Raw genomic sequence first — 24,170 nt, 5'->3', positions numbered from 1 at the left:
AGGCAAAGGGTAATAGAAGTCCACTCAGAAGGCCACTGCAGAAGTCCAGATGTTAAATGCTTGTAGCTTGGCCCCAAGTGTTGGCAGTGGCGCTGGAGAGAAGCAGATGGACCTGAAATTAATTTTGGAGTTAGAATAGTATTTAGTGATAGAATGACATCAGCAAAGACTCCTAGTTTTCTGTATGGAACACTGTAAAATGTGTTGAGCTAAACAGAACTCAGGAGTAGTTAGCGGTGTGTGTGGTAAGGAAATGGCAGTGGTGCTGGAGCACTGGAAATTATTAGCTCTGTTTTGGGTAGATGAAGTTTGAGATGCTCAGGAGACATCTAAGTGGAGGTCTCAATCCAGCAGTTGGGTAAATAAGCCTGGAGTTTCAGAAAGATATCTGGCCTAGAGATATACAATAATTTGGAAATTGTTGCTTATGCAGGTGGTATGTAAATGGCTCAGAAGTATAAGAGATTATCTGGGGATGAGAATGAAATAAGAAAGTGATCCAAGATCATGCCCCAGAGAACTCTAAATCGAACTGATAAACACAAACGAAAAAGAACAAAGTATATGAGTATAACTTTCCTTTTTCCTTTCATTTAGGTTTTTTAAACCAGGAGAAACACAATGTAAAACAATGTGTTTTATGTGTGTTTCATCATTAGAGATAAATTATCCAGCAGTTCTTAAAGAGCAGAGCCCACGGGGAATAGCTCTTTTCTGCTGCCATTGTATGCATCAAGCCTTTCGTGAGCCCCTTCTGATGTTTCTGTTTGAGGAATGTAAATATAAGCTCATGCTTCTTGCACAGTAGTTACCTTAGAGATTTATTGTATTGTTATTTTTATATTTTGAATTGTTAGCAGATACAACATTTTCAACCTGTGAATTTTTATATTATGAATACCTCTGTTGTAGAGTAATTACCTAAGGCTTAATTTCATTTTTCTCTCCTTTGCCTTTTTTACTTCTCATTTTGAGTTTCAGGCAGACCTGCCAAAGAGACATCTAGATTATAGTCTTGGTTTTGGAAGCCAGGAAGAAGAGAACAGATACTGAACATATGTTCTGAAGCTGATATTGATGAAGTGAGGTTGGAAGAAGCTTGGAAGCAGTTTCTTTCTCCCCAACCGCCACCCCCTCAATGAATATTTTGGGTATTCTTATGTTAGAACATTCTAAACAAGTACCCCAGCTATAATAATTATATTTTTATCATATGGCATTGAAAACCTTTAGGCTGATCCAGGATTGTTCTATAAGTGAGACATAAAAAAAAAAGGCAAAGCAGTTTGTCAATTTTTATTTTAAATGTATGATGGGTTCAGAGATCCATGTGAATTGTAAGAAGTAGAAGTTTTTGTGACTAGAGCCGTGCTCATCAGAAAGAGATGCTCCGTAAATAATGGAGGTGGGAAGAGTGAGGTCCTGTATTTGGGTCAGGTATATTGAACATTAGACAAGTAATCTTTTCAATCTAGCCATAGAGTTGATATTTTGCAAAATTTGTTTCTGTTTTACATTTCAAGAAGTCTTCATTGCTCTCTTTATCTTTATTTGAGAGGATGGTTGACTTCAATTTACCAACCATAGGGTAGTTAGAGTTGGTTTCAAAAAAAAATGTCTGGAGGAGTTTGAGGAAGTTTGAGTACAAATGTCTTAACTGAATTCACTGCTATAGAGATGTCCTGTCGTGCTCTTCTGGTAGAGCTGTTAGTATTCTAGAAATCTAGGTTATAATGGCAGTTATTTTCAATGTATGTTTAAGTTTTAGTTCACTGCAAACATATAGTGTAACGCTGTCTTAATAAGATCAGTGATGTCCTTTGCCAGAAATTTAATAAAATATTATATTACTCAGCTGGGCCAAGCGGGTATGATGGCATTTGAATTCGTAGTAGCCCCCATAGTCTTTATTTTAGTCAGAATATCTGCTATGTAGAGTAAGTGTTGATACCCCACTTACTGTAGGCAAACCCCAATTAAGATCCATTGAATTATGATTACATGTGATTTATTTCTGAGGATAATAAAAATACTTAAATGTTCATTTTAATCTGTTTGGAAAGAAGAAAGTATTTTAAAAATTAAGTCCACAGAAGAACATGTACTACTTTTTCTGATCACAGAGGAAGAAAGGATACCAAACCAACCCAGAGACCTCCAAAAATATCCTTTTATTTTGGAAACGGAAAAGGGCAGAACTAAGCAACAGTGGAAGACATTTAAAAGGCCTAATGGCACAAATTAGGAGTAGAATATGTACTCTCTTTCTTCTTTTTTTCTTTTTCTTTTCTCTCTGAACAACTGGATTCAACACTATTTTTTCCAGCTTACAATCATTGTTGTGTCTGGACAGCTATTAGTTCAAATTGGACTGATTTTCTAGTTCTCTAAAACTCTTTGTCTGCATTATGGATCAAGAGCATTAAGTTGCTTCCTGCAGTGCACAGCTGGAAGTGATTCTCTTCAGCAACATTTTGTTGTGTCCCATTTTTGTTTTATACCAATGTGTTCCCACACACCCACATAGCTCAGAATTTCAACAGACAAGTATCCCCTTTTCTTCCTTGACATGTCTTAGAACATTTTAAATTGGCAGCTTCTTTTTTGTCTTTCAAATACTGAAGTACTTGCAAACAGCTCTGTTTGCTTGCAAGAATTTTTTTTTCAATGTTCCAGACAGAGAAAACTGAAATGGAAGTTAGAAACATTCAAACAGACAGTTTCCTCTTATTCTTTTGAGAGTCGATAGCTTCTTGGCATGAACAAGCAGGAGAAATATTGTGTACTAAGACTAGGATGACAGAAGGAGAGAGAGAGAGGGAGAGCGAGAGCGAGGGAGAAGTATGATATAATGTATTGTTGTAAACAATACCTTACGATATTTAAAAGTTATTAAAAATTGACTATATTAAAGAGAACTGTTTATTGACTGATGACTTTTCCCTAGCAAGTCTTGAATGCCATCTGTTATCATTTCTATTAATGAGGGTCTTTGCAAACAGGATAAGAGATATTAACAAGAAATATTATTTGTAAAATTAAAATACATATATTGTGTGTACTGATATATAAACATATAACATCAACTTTGACTATGAAAAAAATATTATAATACACTGGGCAAAGGCTTTGAAGACAGATATTCCACAATATTTATTTAGTTTAACATTTAAACTAATGAAAACAATAAAATGCATTTATAAATTTGTTTTGTCAAACTATAGTAAAAAGATTTTCTTTAAAGATGTGAGTTAGATTGTGGTTATTCTTTTATTTTTTACTTTTTGTAACAGAGAGAGAGACAGAGAGAATGACAGATAGGGACAGACAGACAGGAAGAGAAAAAGATGAGAAGCATCAATTCTACCTTGCGGCTCCTTAGTTGCTCATTGATGGCTTTCTCATATGTGCCTTGACCAGGGGAGCTACAGCAGACCGAGTGACCCCTTGCTCAAGCCAGCAACCTTCAGCTCAAGCTGGTGAGCCTTGCTCAAACCAGATGAGCTTGTGCTCAAGCTGGCGATCTCAGGGTTTGGAACCTGGGACCTCAGCGTCCCAGTCCGATGCTCTATCCACTATGCCACCACCTACTCAGGCCATATGATCTTTATGTCCATCTGATTACTTGATTCCAAGCAACAGAAGTCAACAATAGCAGAACTGTATTTGATATATATCACATAACCTTCAGAATCACTGGGTAGTTTTGATTTGAAAACCAGTCTCAAGAGATGACAGACATTAAGATCATTCCTAGGTTTCACTGCCTGAATAATCTAGTCAAGGTTCCTTTGCAGAATTGCTGCCACTTCTTTCTCTCCACCCCCACTGGTCCTATTATCACTTTCACTATCATGACCTTATTTGCCTTATATCCCCGATCTTGAGCTTCAAATGCTCAACATTCAGAGCCTAGAGCAAAGTCATGTACACATGCTCAAACTGCAAAAAGGAGTAGAGAAAAAAGATTTTCTTACTTCCACTTCTTTGACTATGAGGTATAGGGTACTGAATACCCTCATTAATACATACAAAGCTGGATGTCTGGGACAATTAAGAAGTTATAAAGATCTACTACCTTTTTAAAATAGATTAGTTATTAGAATCTTATTTTTGCCTGACCAGGCAGTGGCACAGTAGATAGAGCATCAGCCTGGGATACTAAGGACCCAGGTTCAAAACCTTAAGATTGCTAGCTTGAGTGCAGGCTCACCAGCTTGAGCTCAGGGTCACTGGCTTAAGCATGGTATCATAGACATGACCCCATGGTCACTGGCTTGAGCCCAAATGTCACTGGCTTGAGCAAGGGTTCACTCACTCTGCTGTAGCCACTCTGCCCCCCCCCCCCCCATCAAGGCATATGAGAAAACAATCAATGAACAATCTAGGTGCTGCAAAGAAGAAGTGATGCTTCTCATCTCTCTCCCTTCCTGTCCTTATCTGTTTCTCTCTTTGTCTCTCTTGGGGAAAAAAAAAGCAGCTTATTTCACTGAGCTAGATTACTAAAACAGAATTCTACTGTTTCACTAAATCAAGGGTCTGATTAGTTTACTGGCTTTTGTTTGCCAGCTTTGTCTCAAGAAAGATTACAGAAATGCATGTATTTATTCTTATTCAATAAATTTAAATGTGAATGCTATTACATGTTAGCTAGTGTGATCTCTATGCTCAGTAATGTTACAGACTAGAAATCAACTGTAAAAGATATTAAAGTTATAATGTGATGATGGTTATAATAAAATATCAACTAAGGACTATGTAGTCACCAAAGGAGAAACAACAAATTCTGTGTGACAAAGTCAGGGGATACTTTCACAGAGAAAGAGGAATTTTATCTGGGTCATGAAAGATGAGTAGAGGACAGTGTTTTTAAATAAAGGAAAGAAAAAAAAATACTCTATAGAATGGACAAAATATTCTTATGACAAAGAATATTCGAAGTAACTGGTATATTTGTAAAGAGCAACATGTCACTACATTGGACGTGTGGGAAGGCATGAAAAAAGTTGCAAATGGATGTGTTTAGAGAGGTAGACGTGGATCTGACTATAAATATTCAGATTACCAAGGAGTTTAACTGTTATACTATAGGCAACAGACAATGCACAGAGGTGTTCAAACAGGAAGGTGACATGATCAAACTTAATTTCTTGGAAAAATAATTTCTGTGGCAGTTTGGAAGATGAACAGAAGTAGGGTCATGCAGGAAAGACTAGTAAGGTAGAATAGGATATATACCAAAGTATAAGTGATCGATGGATGGATAGATAATGCTGAGCTATAGAAAAAATAGTTTAAAGTTTGAAGCAGAAATCTTAGAATGGTGACAAGTCAGACATTTATCCTTAAAGAGCCTATTACGATTTTCTGTTTGTTTTTTTTTTTTTGTAGAAAAACATTTTATTAATTCTAGTTTATATTCACCTATATATGTGGTAAGAATGGCAGAAATTTGGGAGATAAAATTGGTGAATCAGTTACCAGTATTTTTGTAGTTGGTCTTCATGAAGTCAGTCAATAATGGGGATCAACATGTGAAGCGTGGATGATTTGGACGTTAAAAAAAGAAGTTATGATTCACAAACGAAACTGAATTGTGAACAGCGTGTGAAAGCCAGAAATTACTTTTCCTCTCCCAGTGATTCTGTGACCCATTGGGGAAAGCTACAAAAGTGTCATTGTTGGAGGAGGTCAAGGCTTCAATTACATTAAAAACATTCAAGGAGTGCTTTCTTAAAATGGAGAAGTTTAGAAAGAAGTTATAGGACTTGTAAAACTGTGATGGCAGTTGGCATGTAATTGTGCATATGACAGGGAAAAGGGTAACTATATGGCATAAAACTCAGGAATGTTGGAGGAGGTAAAAAGGATTTTCATTTAGAGCAGGGATGGGAGTGAGGCAGGGTGGCTCTTTAATATTAAAATTAATTCAAATTCATTTAGAATTACAAAGATTGTATTTGAAAACTAACTGTGCCAGCCTTGTACTGGGAAGTTTTTTTATTCGTAAAATTTTAGTAAGGCGGCCCTGGCCGGTTGGCTCAGTGGTAGAGCGTCGGCCTGGCGTGCAGAAGTCCCGGGTTCAATTCCTGGCCAGGGCACACAGGAGAAGCGCCCATCTGCTTCTCCACCCTTCCCCCTCTCCTTCCTCTCTGTCTCTCTCTTCCCTTCCCGCAGCCGAGGCTCCATTGGAGCAAAGATGGCCCGGGCGCTGGGGATGGCTCCTTGGCCTCTGCCCCAGGAGCTAGAGTGGCTCTAGTTGCAACAGAGCGAAGCCCTGGAGGGGCAGAGCATCGCCCCCTGGTGGGCATGCCGGGTGGATCCCGGTCGGGTGCATGCAGGAGTCTGTCTGACTTTCTCTCCCCGTTTCCAGCTTCAGAAAAATACAAAAAAAAAAAAAAAATTTTTTTTAGTAAGGCTTCTTTGGACTGAATTCTTTTTGCTACTGAATTCTTGTTGCAAACAACAACCTCCAAGTTCATCACCTAGAGAAATATTGCCTAAAGCCTAAGGAACTAGTCTGAATTGTACCACACAGCAGATCACTTACTCATATGGTAGATGCATTTCTCTCAGACTCACTTGTAGTTCTTCAAAAGATAACACTTATGTATTAAATATGACTCTGAGTCAAGTTCTTCATTTTTATGAAATAAAAGCTGGGAGAACTGGAAAGTTGTACAAGGAAAAGAGAACCGCCTGCTGATTTCTGACCTGTAGGCATTTTGAAGAGACTTTCAGCTGTTTTGCTAATCCAGTGTGTTATTAGCTTGGTTCTTCTGATTCTGAATGGGATTGAAAAGGTATTTTTCTTTTGTAGTATCCAAGAACTTTTTTTACATTTGATTTAAAAACTATAAAGTTAATATTTTATTGTTATTGATATTGATAATTTATAAAAGCCAAATAATGAGATAAGTTAATTATATATACACATATATATGCACAAGTGTGTGCATATACTTATACATATATACAGCTATATACTTATACATATATGTACAATATTTCTATAGATGTTTGCCAAATTTTATTAACAAAATTTTCCTAAATGCAGAAAATGGAAAGAATCATACAATAAACACCCATATACTCAGCATCTAGATTTAAAAATTAGTATCTTGCTGTGTTTGCTTTATCATACATCTGTCTTTACATAACTATCCATAAATTTATCTCTTTTTTTTTAACAATTATTATTAAGTGAGAGGCGGGGAGGCAGTGAGACCCTTCCCTATGTACCCTGACCAGGATCCACTTGCCAAGCCCACTAGGGGGCGATGCTCTGCGATTGCTCTGTTGCTCGGCAATGAGCTATTTTAGCAACTGAGGTGAGGCCATGGTGCCATCCTCAGTGCTGAGGACTAACTTGTTCGAATGAGCCATGGCTGCAGGAAGGGAAGAGAGAGAGTGAGAGAAAGGGGAGCGGTGGAGAAACAGATGGTCAATTCAACTGTGTGCCCTGACTGGGAATCAAAACTGGGACTTCCACACATTGGCCAGCACACTACAACTGAACCAATCGGCCAGGGCCCATAAATCTATCTTAAACTTTGATCCATTGTAAACTTTATGCCTAAGCACTCCATCATGTATATATTGACTAGAGCTCAATAATGGTTTACTTCTTTTTTTTTTTTTTTAAGGTAAAATTTGCCTAGAGTGAAATGCACAATTTCTCACTGGTTGTAGCATTTACTCATTGAGTAACATTCAGGTTTTAACAAATGTATATACCAGTATTGTACAAACTCCTATTAAAATAATAACATTACCCCTGAAATTTCCTCTGTGCCTCTTCCTATCTGGTCTCTACCCAAGTTAACCATTATTTTATGGGCATTTCCCCCAAAGGATTAGGTTTGCCTGTTCTAAAAGATCATATAAATAAATAGTAGAGTATGCACTCTTTTGTTTGTTTGTTTGCTTTTGATTTTGTAACTTTGTATTTCACATTATACTTTTGGGAGTCACCTCGCTGTTGCATGTATCAGTAGTTTGACTCATTTTAGCCTAGAATACTATTTCATTGCATGAATACACCAAAGTAAAAATGCCCATTTTCTAAAGTAGTAGTATTACTTTACATATCTAATAACAATGGAGAATGGAGTAGAGTTCTTCTTCCTCCCCGAACTTTTAAATACTTGGTGTTGTCAGTCTTTTTTAATATTGCACACTTAACCTAAAGCATAAGAACCTTGTAAATACATAGGTAAGTTTACCAAAATTCCTCCACCCTCCATTCCTTTGTTATAATTGTCATATGTATTAAGTCAACATACAGTGAACCCTCTTTCAAAGCAATGTTATATGTTTTTCTTTAAACATTAATATATATTTAGAGAACTTAGGATAAAAACCTATTGATTAATATGCATGGTTACTTATACTTCTGTTATCACCAATTTTCTATTAATCTGATGCAGTGATTTCTTATTCTAGATGATGCATTTTATTTAGTTCTAAATTTATATTTGGTATTTTTTTTGTAATTCATATTCCTTTGCTGAGATTTCTTATTTGTCTATTTTCTTTATAAGCACAATTTGAGTTGTCCTTGATTGGATTTGTAAAATACAGCTGCTTAAAATATTTCTGTGCTAGTTCCAAAATATGGGTGATATAAATGTTGGTGTCTACTTACCTCTTCTCTGCTAAATATGGGTTGCATTTTATTGTTTTTTTTTTTGTATGTCTAGGAAACAATAAAATTGTTTTTTTTATATTGAATTTTACATTTTATCTATGATATATTTTAGAAACTTTGGATTCTGTTATGTTCTTCTGAAAAATAGTTATCTGCCTTTCATTTTTATGTTGCATCAGCTGATGAACTTATCTGGATTCAGACCCTGAACTGTTGTCTTTTCTGCAGAATACAACAACTGCAATCTCAGTTTCAGCACCAACTGGGGTGCTTGGAGTCTGCCTAGGGCTAATGTAGATCTGGTGTCAGTGAGGGATTTGGAAAGAGTTTGAACATATTTGGAGGCTTTCATTCTGTGATTTTATTTCTCTCAGTATTGTTTCCTCACTTTACAGCAGCTGCAGTTGCTCTTAGTACTTCAAGACATTTTTTGAAAAAGACAATAAAATTGTAGGTTTCTATTTGAGTTTCAGCCACCTCACACAGTGCAGCTTGGAGCACTTCCAATATATTCCTTCTTCTATACTTACACATCCCTCCTGGCTTACCTGTTTTTGGTTGGTCTCCAATGTCGTTAGGTACTTGGGGTTTTTTATAAAAATGTATTTTGTTCATATTTAATAGCTGTTACCCATGAGAGGTTTGGTCCAATAGAGGCTGCTCTGCAGTTACTAAAAGTAGAACTTCCATATGCAAGTTCAAAAAATGCTTCTGCCCTTAGAATCCAGAATGTAAGGTTTTGAGAAAGCAGATCATCGAAATCCCAAAAACTTGCAAGAACATAGCACAGTATTTGAGCAAGCATATACAGAATAAAAACATCCAAATGAACACAAAAATTTGGTGAATTTTCTAAATGTTTTCCATATTTTAGCAAAGTTTTTATTTGTTACATCCTGTAGACTTAGCCTTTCTCTTAGATCATCTATTTACTAGATGTATATATTACAGAAGAAAATAAATAACCATCTACATAGTATACATATTTTAATCTTTAATAAAAATATGGACTATATGGAGAATAAATATGATTTATGTTTTGTTCAGACTTTGTTCTTTAAGCCACAAATCCAACAACTTATTTAGTCTAAGTACTAGTCAGAAAAAAAAGTCAATTATAATTGTATGGACAATGATGACTGGCTTTTATGTCATTATCATTACATGACCTCAAGTTGAATTAAGAGGCTGTAAGTCAATACTCTATAAAGGTTCATCAGCTTTTTGTAGTTCTTTACACTTGCAATGTTTATATAATCTTAACCAAGTAACCCATATTGAATATGGCAATAAAGATGGCTGCTTTGAAAGGGAATTAATAGGTACAGCCTAATAGATCTAACATATAATGAAAATGGGCTGCAATCTATACTACAACCTGCTGAAGATTCAATAAAAGCTCAGGTATTGACTAACTCTTCAAATTGATCATTAGCACTTAATTGGGGACCTTCCATGACCAATACGCTTTACTGCTTTTTAAAAATAAACAGCAAAATAGCTGATAAAATTTCAATAGGCTACAGTACTCTGACTGCCATGCAAGGCAATTAAATTGCAAGAAGGGTAATTTTGAGTACATGTTCAATAAGTATAACTGAAACAAATCAATGGAAAAAAGAATAAATGTAAATATTAGTAATTTTTTTAGTTTATGAGTTAAAAAAACTCAATAAAGTAACAAATGGATGGGGACTGAATATTTCTTTTATTAAATATGTAAATTGACCAGCTTTAGGGAGGACTGGGTTTTGGCTCCTTTTCATGCCCGATAAGAATAAATCTGAGCTAAAGAGCTGAGTTCAAAGTTAGGTTTTCAGTCTTCTTAATTCATAATGCTATGCATACTGTTTATCTCTTTGAGCTACACTTGCTTCATTTGTGAAACGGGATGAATAAAACTTACCCATTGGGGTTATGAGGGGACTACACTGTACTATTTAATAAATATGAAATATTTTATGAATCAATGTTACTTCCATACCTGTAATTCTTTTATAACCATGTCATTTTGCTCATGTTTTATTTATTTAATTCTTTAGGGGAAGTGGATGTTGTTCAATTTTATATTTGTAAAACATACAAAATACAATAAGATAATTTTCACTAGCTATTTCCCCATTTTCTGCTTCCTCCCATGATTACTCAGATCTGAGCAAGCATAGGACCTGCCAGCTCAAATCAGGTCCCACAGGGCTGCCCCAAAGCAGGGTGTAGAGATTCTAACCCATAGCTACAAAACAGAACCCAAGGTCAGAGTTAAGGTCTGGAAAGTCAGAGGTGAGGGAGAAATCAAAGATCATAGAGCAAAACTGACAAAGTCCTGGTAGAGTTTTAGAGATACTGCCTCCTGTCTGAAATAATGTTTGTTTAAGGAAGGGTCTAGAAGGGACTTACCTACCTTCTGCAGGCCAGCAAGATGAGAGGTCAAGTTTAGGCCTTTTAAAAACCTAATTCCCTGCCTGACCAGGTGGTGGCGCAGTGGATAGAGCGTCAGACTGGAATGCAGAAGGACCCAGGTTCGAGACCCTGAAGTCGCCAGCTTGAGCGCGGGCTCATCTGGCTTGAGCAAAAAAAAAAGTTCACCAGCTTGGACCCAAGGTCGCTGGCTCCAGCAAGGGGTTACTCGGTCTGCTGAAGGCCCGCAGTCAAGGCACATATGAGAAAGCAATCAATGAACAACTATGAAGTCGCAACGTGCAACGAAAAACTAATGATTGATGCTTCTCATCTCTCTCCGTTCCTGTCTGTCTGTCCCTGTCTATCTCTGCCTCTGTAAAAAATAAAAAAATTTAAAAAAAATAGAAACCTAATTCCCAACATATATCTTTTTTCTTAATATTTCTGTTTACTCTATAAATTAAAATTTTTTAAACTTAGAATAAATTCTACTAACACAAAATACTAACAGTGATAAATTTATATATATATATATATATATATATAAACATACATACACCATATTTCCTCATGTATAAGAAGCTCCCATGCTCCCATGTATAAGATGCACCTTAATTTTGGGGCCCAAAATTTGAAAAAAAAATTACATAAAGTTATTGAGAAGTTTTATTCATCATAAAATTCATACAACTCCTCATCACTGTCAAAACTCCCATCCATTAGCTTGTCCTCATCTGTGTCTGATGACGAATCACTGTTTTCATATATTGCCTTGTTCTCAGTTCCATGTACAGCATTTAAATGCCACAAACACTGTATAAGATGCAACCAGTTTTTAGACACCAAGTTTTTCGAAAAAAGATGTGTCTTATACATGGAGAAATACAGTATGTATATATCTATAAATACACACACACACACACACACATATGCACCATATATATACAATTACCTAATCTAAGAGGTTAGAAAAATTACAAATTCAAGTACTCTGACAATCACTCAACATTCATATAAGCTCTCAGACTAAAGTCTATACTCATATGCTATTTCCTTTATCTGGTGTGTTTGCTTTTTGTTCTTCATTTTCTCAACCAAATAAACTTCTAGTCTTTCTTTAATATTCAGCTCAAGCCTGACCAGGCAGTGACACAGTGGATAGAGCACTGAACTGGGATGAGGAAGACCCAGGTTCAAAACCCCTAGGTCACCAGCTTGAGCGTGGGCTCATCTGGCTTGAGCCCAAGGTCTCTGGCTTGAGCAAGGGCTCACTCAGTCTGCTGTAACCCCCCTGGTCAAGGCACATATGAGAAAGAAATGAAATGAACAGCTAAGTTGCCACAACAAAGAATTGATACTTCTTATCTCTCTCCCTTTCTGTCTATCTGTCCCTCTCTTTTTCTCTTTCTGTCACACACACACAAAAAATTTAGCTCAAGATCCAATATAAGCCCATCTTAATGCTATTTTTATTTCCAAATCTTGTATTATATCTGGCATAGTATGTGTTTAACACATGTTTGATGAAATAATTGTACAATTAAATGCAAAATTGTGATGTGTTATAGAAGAGAAAGATATATAGTTTAATCGTATTTCATTTATTTCTTTAATTATATTTTATTTCCTAGCCTAGCGAATAAAATATCTGAGGTAGAGAGATAATGCTCTAGGGATGATCAGATTATTTTTAAATTTGTAACCTGGCAAACTTTACAAAATTGAAGTTGATTCCAGTAAGCCTTGTATACACAGGTAGAACTACAAATAAGTAAGCAAGAAAATAAATAACCTTTGTATAGTACTGTATCTTTTATAAAATGCTCCATATTTTCTCGTAAGATAAATAATAAGTTTTATGAATGGCTAATATTTTCCCAACCAATAATTATATTAGCTGACCTTATATCACATTGACAGAGTGTTGCATTGAATTGGCGTTAGAGCACAAAGATGTGGTGGGGGCCTGGGAGAATGAATTATGTAATGACAGCAATTAAATAAAAGAAATAGGTTCTGAACTTCTGGCAAACAAAAATTGGAAACCTCAAGTAACAATTAGCTATGGCAGGAGGGCTGTTTGGCTCTTGGGGTAGGGTAGAATCAGAGGGATTGTGAAGATGTGTCAATATGGGATGGAGGAATTGAGAGAAGATTCTGTGGAGGCACAGTGACTGAGAGGAGAACTGAGGTGTTGCCTGGTCATATAAATTCACTTCCCTCTCTGAAAACTGTGAAAGCTATTACAATAGAGGTTCAAATTATTTAAAATTATTTTTTCTTTGCTGTCTTATTGTTTCTTTCAATGAAATTCTAAGGTTAACCAGACCATAAACTGGTACAAGATTTACATAGCTTTTATATGGTATTTGTAGAAACCATGCAGTATAATGATTAAGAGAATAGACTAGACCTGACCTGTGGTGGTGCAGTGGATAAAGCGTAAACCTGGAAATGCTGAGGTCGCTGGTTTGAAACCCTGGGCTTGCCTGGTCAAGGCACATATGGGAGTTGAGGCTTCCAGCTCCTCCCCCTTCTCTCTCTCTGTCTCTCCTCTCTCTCTCTCTCTCTCTCTGTCTCTCCCTCTCCTCTCTAAAATGAATAAATAAAAAATAAAAAATAAGAGAATAGACTTTGGAGCCAGATTGCTTGTGCTTAAATCACAGCTCTGCTGCTTGCTAGTCGACATCCTGGGGAAGTGCTGAACACTCCGATAATATAGGGGTAATAGTAGTGTGTAGCTCATATGTGTGATGTGTGTGGAAAGTTAGTTTCTGCAGATATAGTGTTAAAAACAGTCCCTGACAGAATAGTGTCTGGCACGTTATAAACATTCATTAATGCTGTATACTATTATTATTATTTTTATTTTTAATATTATTATTATTATTCAGAAAATATAAAAGAACATATATGAGGTCAGTATTTATAATTTATTTATTTTATAAATATATGAGTGCTTACTCTGTACCCAGCATGTGCTAAGTTTTGAAGATAAGACAGAAAACATTTATGAACTCAAAACTCTAAGGATCTCAGTAAAACATCAGGACATAATATTTAGTTCGTAAAGGTTTTTTGTTTTGGGGGGTTTTTTTGGTCAGAGGTTGATTGATATAGACCTAGTTGACATGTGTGCAGAACAGAGATCTGGCTATCATGTTCCTTACATAACTTGAGTCAAATTTATTTCAAATGCTCCAAGATTGGTCTTTCAGGGAAAGAATGATTTCTGATGAGTGACTTTACTATATTATCATTGAAAATAGGTTATGAAATGCAAATACTAGACGTGTACGAACCAGACTTGACAGTAAATTATAGAAAGTGAGAGCCTGAGTTGGCTTCTCAAATAGTACGGAAGGCCTCCCAGCCCCGCATTGAAATTGGCTTCTGAGATTTTTTCTAAAGAAGCCAAACACTTTTTTTTAAAAAAAAAATCTGACATAAAAATTTCTGGTACGTGATCATGGACTACCACAACTATTTGTTTTTGGTAAGATATTACTATATAATATGGCCATGTAGCACAGAAGGCAGTAAAGAATGGTTTTCCAATGTCTTTCATTATTTTCTATCTTTGCCAGTCTGGATGTAAAGAAGTTCCAAAAACCATTTATGTTAAATGATAATTAGAGCATAAAAATGACCATGAAAAGCATTGGTGCATCATTGTACAAAATATCTACATATGAAAATCTACTAGGTCAGTAATTTTCAGCCTTTTTCATCTCATGGCACACATATATTAATTACTAAAATTCTGCAGCACACCAAAATATATATATATATATTTTTGCTGATCTGACAAAAAATAAATATAATTTTGATTATTTACAGAAAGAAAAGAAAATAGTAATTAACTACCCTTTTTGCTCCAAAGTGATTTTAAAAAAATTTAGGTACCTAAACTCATATATAAGTATTTCTGGTACTTAGAATTAACCAATCAGATGCGATCTTATTATGTAATGTAACCAATAAGATGTAACTCTATTATATGTATGGTTCATGACAGGGTATTCATATGTGATGTCTATTGTTATGTTAACTGTTGTCACTTTTTTATTTGACAATATAATGGAAAAGAGGTCAATGCCCTTCACTAAATAGTCAGAAATTGTATGTTTTAAAAATTCTTGCAGTGCCTGACCAGGTGGTGGCGCAGTGGATAGAGCATCGTACTGGAATGCGGAGGACCCTTGTTCAAAACCTGAGGTTGCCAGCTTTAGCATGGGCTCATCTGGTTTGAGCAAGGCTCACCAGCTTGAGCCCAAGATACCTATCTGTCCCTTTTTCTCTGTCTCTGTCACACACACACAAAAAATAATAATAATCTTGCAGCTGAAAATCACTGTGCTAGACAATAGCTGAAATGGAAGATGAAAGATTCAGTAAGATTTTTGCCAATAACATGAAGAAAAGATTTTTAATGAGTGGAATTAGAAACAGTATTTTCTAATTATTAGAGGTTAATAAATTAAGAAGATTGCTTTAAATTTCATATAAAAGATATAAAAAGAAAAAATGTTCATGCTATTTATGCTATTTATGTGTTGTCAGATATTTATCATTGTTTATTTCATTTTGGTTAATTTAGCACTATGAAAAATATTCTATCTTAATTTCATTTTAAAGTGCAACAAATATCATACCACATTCTTTGTGTTCCACACCTTCATTTGTCCATCTTTTCCAGGTTTATTCCCTGCTGTTTTGAATCTTGCTTCTAATGCTCTCATCACTACAAATGCAACATGTGGAGAAAAAGGACCTGAAATGTATTGCAAATTGGTAGAGCATGTGCCTGGGCAACCTGTGAGGAACCCCCAATGTCGAATCTGCAATCAAAACAGCAGCATTCCGAATCGTATGTATTTTACTATGTTTTGTATCACAATGGGCAAGATCTATAATTGAAAGGGTGTAAGAAAAAGTTTCATTAAATGTCAAAAAGATTGTGATTCCGCAAATTCCTAGAACTGCTCTTTCACTGTGAGCTTTTTTTTACTGCTTTTCTTGGTCACTTGACAAACATTAGATTTCTTTTTCCGAACCAGATACAGTGCTTCAGAAGGGTTTTCTAGGTAAAGACCTGTGACAATCATTAGGTTTACTTTCTTCAAAATAGTATCTGAGGATGTGGTTAGTTTAGGCTTTAGTCACTCATTGGTCACTAATGTGCCAGGTGCTGTACTGAAGAGCCAACAGGAGTAAGGTGTGGTCCCTGGCTTCAACTAATGAAGAAATTCTGTGAGTCGTAAAAGACAGGTTAGAAGGAAGGTAGGTGCAAAGATGACGATAGCAAAAAAATTAAGTAGAGACTCTTGGTTAGAAAAATGGATAAGATGCATTCACTAAATTGAGCCCAAGACTAGCTTTTACTCCCTTCTTTAGAGCTCTGTATGCAGGGTCTTTTGTCTCAATGGAAGACATCACGCCTAGGCACTCCTACTCCACATTTTCACATTGAGACAAAAAGCAAATGAACTGTTTCAGTAAAGCAGGTACATATGAAGTGTGTTTTGTATTTCCCATTTTTATTTATTTGTAGCATTTTTGAAACTTACCACAGCCTAGAGCTATTTTGTGTGATTAATTCTAAATTACCAGCTTTTTTACATTTTAAAGTTCTGTTTCAGAACTAGACATTTAGAAAGAATAATACCCCACGAGAGAAATATGACCATAACCCACATGAATATATTTCAGTAAAAGTTGGAGCAACAGATGATAAAATTTCAAAAATTCAGTGAACAGCTAGAATAAATCTGGAAGGCCTATGCTTAATTACCATACAAAGAAAAAAAAACTTGAACTCTTTATTATTAATAGGTTGTGCTTCACAATTGAAACTAGCAGATGGAAAAAGTTACTTTATTAACAATTTCCTTACCAAATTTTAGATGCTGTTAACTTGCGATTGACTTGCATAGCTATTCCTGCCTGTTAAGCATGTTATACGTTTCTATCCTCTTGTAAATATGGGAACTATGCCAGTGATTAATCAGTTTTTGCAAAATAATTATGATTAAACTTTGATAATGGGGATTATGGTTAATTGTTAATTCATCTCCAAGTCTTCTTTTTCATAAATAATTCTCATATCAATTTGACCTGAGGTGGAAGATATCAAAATTTCCAATTAGACAGCTCTTGTCACAATTATTTAAGAGCCATGAATTTGATTTGGAAATATAGTTTTGTGTGTGTATTTTTCTATCACATATTAAATCCACAGTCTATAAAGAAGATTCAAGAGGATGTTCAGGGAATGTTCACTGTGACATTTATTTTTCTTCACAAGCATCATCAGTAATATTTCATTTATGAGTTCTGATTCCTGGTGGACCAATTTTGTCACCCACTCTCACCACCAAGGGCATTTATTTGATATTTAGTTATGCTTCTGGTATTTGTTATCATTATAAAGACCTGACACCTCCTCTAGCTTCAACAGAACAAGGTAACTAGTGTTAATTATTCAATATATTCAGCAATTTTACTTTTTATTTATGAGCTTGGATGACTCATCACTGTGGACATTTAATGTGAAAAGACCAGGTACAAAACAAAGTTCACACAGCTGTTTTATTGAATTAAATAACTGACATATAAAAATTACTTATTTTTGCTCTGGTCCTATAACTCATCATAAGTAACTCAAAGACATAGCCTTTAAGTTTTCCATTAAACAGGTTATAGAAGACTATATTAATAAAAATTAATATGTAATAAAAATATTGCCTGACCTGTGGTGGCGCAGTGGATAAAGCGTCGACCTGGAAATGCTGAGGTCGCCGGTTCGAAACCCTGGGCTTGCCTGGTCAAGTTACATATGGGAGTTGATGCTTCCAGCTCCTCCCCCCTGTCTCTCTCTCCTCTCTCTCTCCCTCTCTCTCTCTCTCTCTCCCTCTCTCTCTCCTCTCTAAAATGAATAAATAAAATAAAAATTTAAAAATAAAATTAAATTAAATTAAAAAAATATTCACAATCTGAAAATGTCATATTTATTGAATGTTCAGTTTTTAATATATTTTTTCTTTTGAAGATGATTTTTCTATTACACTTACAGCCTGACCAGGTGGTGGCACAGTGGATATAGCGTCGGACTGGGATGCAGAAGACCCAGGTTTGAGACCCTGAGGTCGCCAGCTTGAGTGCGGGCTCATCTGGTTTGAGCAAGGTTCACCAGCAAGGTTCAACCCAAGGTTGCTGGTTTGAGCAAGGGGTTACTCAGTCTTCTGTAGCCCCACGGTCAAGGCACATATGAGAAAGCAATCAATGAACAACTAAAGTACCACAACAAGAAACTAATGATTGATGCTTCTCATCTCTCTCCATTCCTGTCTGTCTGTCCCTATCTATCCCTCTCTCTGACTCTCTGTCTCTATAAAAGATAAATAATAATAATAATAATAATAATAATAATACACTTACATTGCAATGAGGATTTTATTTTGCTTGATATTTAAGTTCAAATTTTTTGTTAAATGTAATTTGTCTCCAATTAAGATTCAGAACAGGGTATATTTTGAACAGATTTATAATTTTATGCACCTGCATAATAATAGTATATAATAGTTGTGAGTTCCTACCCATGGCAAAATGAGAAAGCAAGAACAAAATTTCAAATTTTTCATATATAAAAAGGAATACCTTAAACAGTTATTCTTCACTTTGATATGATTTATAAAAAAAGTTTTGCTGTTTTTAAACATCATTCATCTTATGAAACACAATGATGGTATATTAAATGATAGTAAAAATAGGAGACTACTATTAGAGAAAAAAGAGCTTGAATTCCTATATCAATTCCACAAATCTTTTTCACACACAGTTTTGTGGGGTTTTTTTACAGAGAGAAAGAGAGGGATAGATAGGGACAGACAGACAGGAACGGAGAGAGATGAGAAGCATCAATCATTAGTTTTTCATTGCGCATTGCAACACCTTAGTTGTTCATTGATTGCTTTCTCATATGTGCCTTGACCGTGGGCCTTCAGCAGACCGAGTTACCCCTTGCACCGATTAACCCCTTGCTGGAGCCAGCAACCTTGGGTTCAAGCTGGTGGGCTTTTGCTCAAACCAGGTGAGCCCGCACTCAAGCTGGCGACCTCGGGGTCTTGAACCTGGGTCCTCTGCATCCCAGTCCGATGCTCTATCCACTGCGCCACTGCCTGGTCAGGCCTCACACATTTTAAAAATTTATTTTTTCTGAAAATTAAGAATGTTGTAACCACTGCTATGAGTGGACTTCCGGTATGATACATAGTGTTTAGGAGACTTACTCATAGCCAAGTAAGTACTAAATGGTGAAATCAGTTTGACTCTCTAGCTTCTCATACTCCAGCTCTTTATATTCCAAATTGTGTGCTTTTTATTTTATCATTAGATACCCCTGGCTGCATTACTGTAGGCACATCCAGAGTTCATGGTTATTCTGCATAGTGCAATTATTCATTTGAGAGAGAGAGAGAGAGAGGGAGAGAGAGAGAGAGAAGGAAGCATCAACTCCATATGTGCCTTGACCATGCAAGCCCAGGGTTTCAAACTGGCCACCTCAGCATTCCATGTTGATGCTTTATCCACTGTGCCACCACAGGTCAGACACTAATTTGTTCATTGTTTGAAGTCTTTCTTCAATTCCCCCCCCCCAAAAAAAAAGTGTTCTGATCTAAAAGGTTATTGTCAGGCCATTCATTGGAAACATCCACTTGGAGAATCCTTCATCCATAAAGAACAAAAGAGTAGCAGGGAAGCTAACTCCCACATCACTTACATTTCTATGGGAGAAATATGCTAACTTCCCAGTGAGAGGTCAGTAAATTAAGTACCTGTAATTTAGCCCTGAGGACAGAAATAGGAACAGCCCACAATCTCTGCTCCTGCCATTCTCACAACTGCAAGAGCAGGGCCTCTCTGAAGGAAAAGAAAAGGAACAAAACTTGTGGGAAATGACAAGCACAGATTTCAGACGAGGACCAATGACTGAGAACCAAAATGGAATAGAGGGCTTTGGCAGCCTAGAGGTAGTGCCTGCTGTTGTGAGATCCATTAGAGCTCAGTTGAAGGAGAGGAGGAATCTATAAGGTCTGAAGATTGTAAAGAGGAAAATTGGAAGAGAGGACTGTGGGGAAACCTTTATTTATTTTCTATCCTCAATCTCCCTTTTATTCTCACAGCAGAACCTGTTCTCATATATCAGAATAAAGGCAGAGTGGAGTTTCACATTTCACGTGCAATCCTCTTTCTGCTTTCCATTATTGTCCAGACTTCACCACTGAGTTAGGGATTACTGCAACAGGCAAATGCTGGCTGGGTCATTTGGAGTATCTTTTATTATACTTTTAAATAGTGGTGGAAAGTTGGAAAGTTCGGAACCAACTACAAAAAGCCTCATAAGATAGATTTGACACCTTTTTAAATTGGCTGAGTTATAGTAATGCAGGTCTCAGAAGGACAATTCTTCAAGTACCTTTAAACCAAAATTCAGGATTTTCTATTTCTGTTAACAAAGTTGATGGCATACCAATGTCACCTCAAACAGAAGAGACTTTATTTTTTGAATGATTGACACCTCAATTAAATTTCAGTGTTATTTGTTCACACTTCATTTCTGTAGTCATTGTTAAATTGGCCCATTTTAGCCAATGGCCGGAGTGTGGAGCTGCTTCTCTCATTATATAGCTGGAGTGTTTAGCCATTTCTCACAACCTAACAGAATGCTATGAAAAAGTTGACATTACATAAATTCTACTGAAGATATGAATCGCTCTCTCTTTATATTGGTTTAATGTTCGATAATCACACGATGATGATTTTAATTTAGTTTTTACTTTTTCTGTAAAGTAACAACTATACATTTTTTAATGATCTTTTTTTCTTCTTTGGCTATGCTCTTGCTGACTCAATAGAGAGACACCCAATTACGAATGCTATAGATGGGAAGAACACTTGGTGGCAGAGTCCCAGTATTAAGAATGGAATTGAATATCATTATGTGACTATCACGCTGGATTTACAACAGGTATAGTGCCTCCTTTTTTTCCTTTTATTTCCTGTGCTGTACTTGACATCTCCATGACTGTTTTGCAACTACCAATTTGTACTTCTTAATCCCTTCACCTTTCATTTTTAACCAGGTATAGTACCTCTTTAGTATTTTATTTTTTTTAATCATTTTCCAATGTGAAATTGTATTTTGGATTTGCTTTTTGTGTCACTAGTAGTTATTTGGTGAAAAGATACTCTTTCTCATCACCCTCCATTATTGATACAATGAACAAAGCGGCCTATTCATTTAGTATGTTGTTGTTTTTAAATTTTTGGCACTTATTTCTAAAGCACAACTAAAATGAATTCACAGGAAGAGTTTAGCATTGAAAAAAGAGCTGATTCTATTTTGACTAAGGGGAATTAATGATGAAAATACAGGTCAACAGAATTTTACATAAAGAAAATATAATACTGCCTTTTTTTAACTTTTAAGATAATGCAGTGTTCCTACTCTGCTCATGGTGGTATACAGAACAGTTCTTAAATAACAAGACTCTAAAGCAAGTTACCTCTCTTTATCGAGTGTACAGCAAGACCTGGTGGTTAATTATTAAATTAAACTTGGGCCACTAAATGAGGTAACAAGCCTAGCAGCTGTATAAAACTGATGCTGAAAATTGTTCTAGTTTATGTTGCCTAGGCTTAGGTGCCTTCCACACTTAATTTCTTTCTTCTTTCTGTTCACAATATCCAGGTAAGGTTGACATTATTAATCAATAATCACCATCATCCCAATTTATTTAGGCTTGCAAATAATATGGAATCTGGAAGAATGTTCACGTAATTTTTCCCCCAATACCAAAGCCGATTTAATTGACCAAGACCAGAGACTAAAGGCACTGACCTCTTGAAGTCAGCCTATTTCTCTCACTGTCTAGAATCAGCATTGGAAAGACTCTTAGCCACTCTGCCTTTGCCTGTTGGAGATAGAGCAGCAAGCGAGTGAGGATTCAATGAAGGGGAAATGGCCAAGACAGAAAGTGTACACAGGTCTGGTTTCTACAGGTGGCCATAGTAGAAGGAAGCACCAGCCAATGGGGGTCAGTCACATACCCCGGGGGCCAGACAGACACCAGGTATTTCCATAATGGGAATATGGCTTCCTGTATTCAGGGTTTATGTCCATTTTGGCCAGTGTGCACATTTAGGAATTACAAAGAGCTGACAGGTAGGTCTCACAGCAGACCCAGTTTCCTCCCATCTGGGACTCCTCATGACTTGAACAAATGACTAGCTGCAAGGGCTCAGTGCTACAGCTAAATCACTAACTGTCCTGGATTTATTTCCATGCTACTAGCAGCTAAATGTCAGCTTTGAGTTAAAGGAACTTCTCAAGAAAGGTGAGAACACTATCTAAGAATGGCAAATCAAAGTGCCACACCAATCAATCATGCTTTAGGTCAGTGAATCTTGTGCATAAATTCCCTACAAATTCTAGCTTCAAACTGCACTTCATTCCTCTCCTGCTACTGACAGCATGGTCTTTTGAGTCACAGAAGTTCTCCCTTTTCATATGGTCATTGAAGTTCTGCTTTCCTGATGCGGATTGAGTCTGCTGTCTATTGCCTCAGATCATTTCCTGCAATAGAGAATCAATAAATAAGGAAGATTAGGGAAGATTAATTGCTCTGGTTTGCTCTCCAATTATTTTTTTAGATTGCACATAGAGCAAGAGAGTCAATTATTAATATAATTTGCACAAACCACTTATATTACTCTTTCAGCTCAACCACAGTGGTATATGGTACACTGAATGGAACGGTACAATCACAAGTTTTTACAAGATCATTTCTATCCAACATACATACCTTATTCTTTCAACAGGGCAACGATTTCACCTGAAAATCCATTGTTTAATGAAGTCATTTATACTTTTGCATCCTCATTAAGCCACTCCCATGTGATATTTCAAGACTTATATGGATTTGTTTTCCTGATCTATCTTCTTCTTCATTGGCCTAAACATAAGTGAATACTCTTTTTCTTTTATAGTTCAGTCTTCATAACAGGTAACAGGAATCTGTTTATAAGGTAGGTCTGCCTGACTGCAACAACTGGAATATACCCAGTGGATGTGGTGCAAAGACATGAACTCATATACTCCCCTATCCCATGATGGCGACTCCATGTCCTTCTTTACTTCAGTCATCACCTACTTCCTGAAAATTAGTCTGATCTGTATTCAAGAGAAAGGAACGTAATCTATAAAATGAAATAAATCTTATTTCCATTTGACTCAGATTTTAATTTAGTCACTGATTTAAAAAAGAGTAAAACAACTTTGTAATCTGATTTTGTAATGGAGTTCCTCAGAAAGGAAGGGGCTTTAGAACTTTCATTTGGCCTTAGGCTTTGGAGTAACAAATTGTGGAACAAGTTCATAGAACTTAAATCAGGAGCAAAGCTTCAAGAACGGATATTTCAATGTATTGGCAACAGGGAAAATGTGGACATCCTTATTTTTTAATTTACTTCTCACAGTAAGCCTATAAGATGGCTAGTGAAGTTACCTTTATTTACTAGTTGAAGAACACTGAGACTTAGAAAAATGAAGTGACTTGGCCTTTTAATATTTTAAAATATTACAGGCAGGGCTAGGATTTTGACCTGAGTAGTCTGAATTCAGACCCCAAACTACACCAGTATTTCCTAACCTGGTATTTGAAGACTTAGCCTGGGAAGCTCATGAGAATTTTTGGTATATAATTTAAAGGTGTCAATAAATTGTTTGGATTCAAAAAATACCGCACTATGATCTCCTGGTTTGCCGGGAGAATATAGCCAACTAGATTTTTCATTTTCTAGTACATTTTAGTATGTCTTTAAAATGGCATAGTTTCTCTTTTTCACTTACATGCAGCATGAAGGATTAATAGGTTATTCAGCATAATATGAATTATTATCCAACTGGGAAACAAGGGTAGCAGTTTTGCAATAAATAGGTAAATATCACTAAATGTGTGTCAGTGATTCAACATTTATTAGTCCTCCTGAATACTTTGAGCTGTATATATTTTAACAAGAGCCAGCTTAAAATCTTTTGTTATTGATATGTACTTGG

The 24,170-nt window shown here is 36.0% G+C and overlaps 1 protein-coding gene across 4 annotated transcripts in view; it reads left to right on the top strand.

Annotated features, from left to right (window-relative positions):
- The window catches only part of LAMA2 (laminin subunit alpha 2), a 627,903-nt gene that overhangs the window by 150,123 nt on the left and 453,610 nt on the right, over window positions 1-24,170 (top strand). For all 4 annotated transcript variants that reach the window (XM_066373271.1, XM_066373270.1, XM_066373269.1 and 1 more), the window contains exons 2-3: window positions 15,750-15,920; window positions 20,968-21,080. In XM_066373271.1, coding sequence (XP_066229368.1) covers window positions 15,750-15,920; window positions 20,968-21,080 — 284 coding nt within the window. The remainder of the gene's footprint in view (window positions 1-15,749; window positions 15,921-20,967; window positions 21,081-24,170) is intronic.

This window comes from Saccopteryx leptura, chromosome 3, assembly GCF_036850995.1.
Source record: "Saccopteryx leptura isolate mSacLep1 chromosome 3, mSacLep1_pri_phased_curated, whole genome shotgun sequence".
Classification (NCBI taxonomy): domain Eukaryota; kingdom Metazoa; phylum Chordata; class Mammalia; order Chiroptera; family Emballonuridae; genus Saccopteryx; species Saccopteryx leptura.
This window is presented reverse-complemented; position numbering and strand designations above follow the sequence as displayed.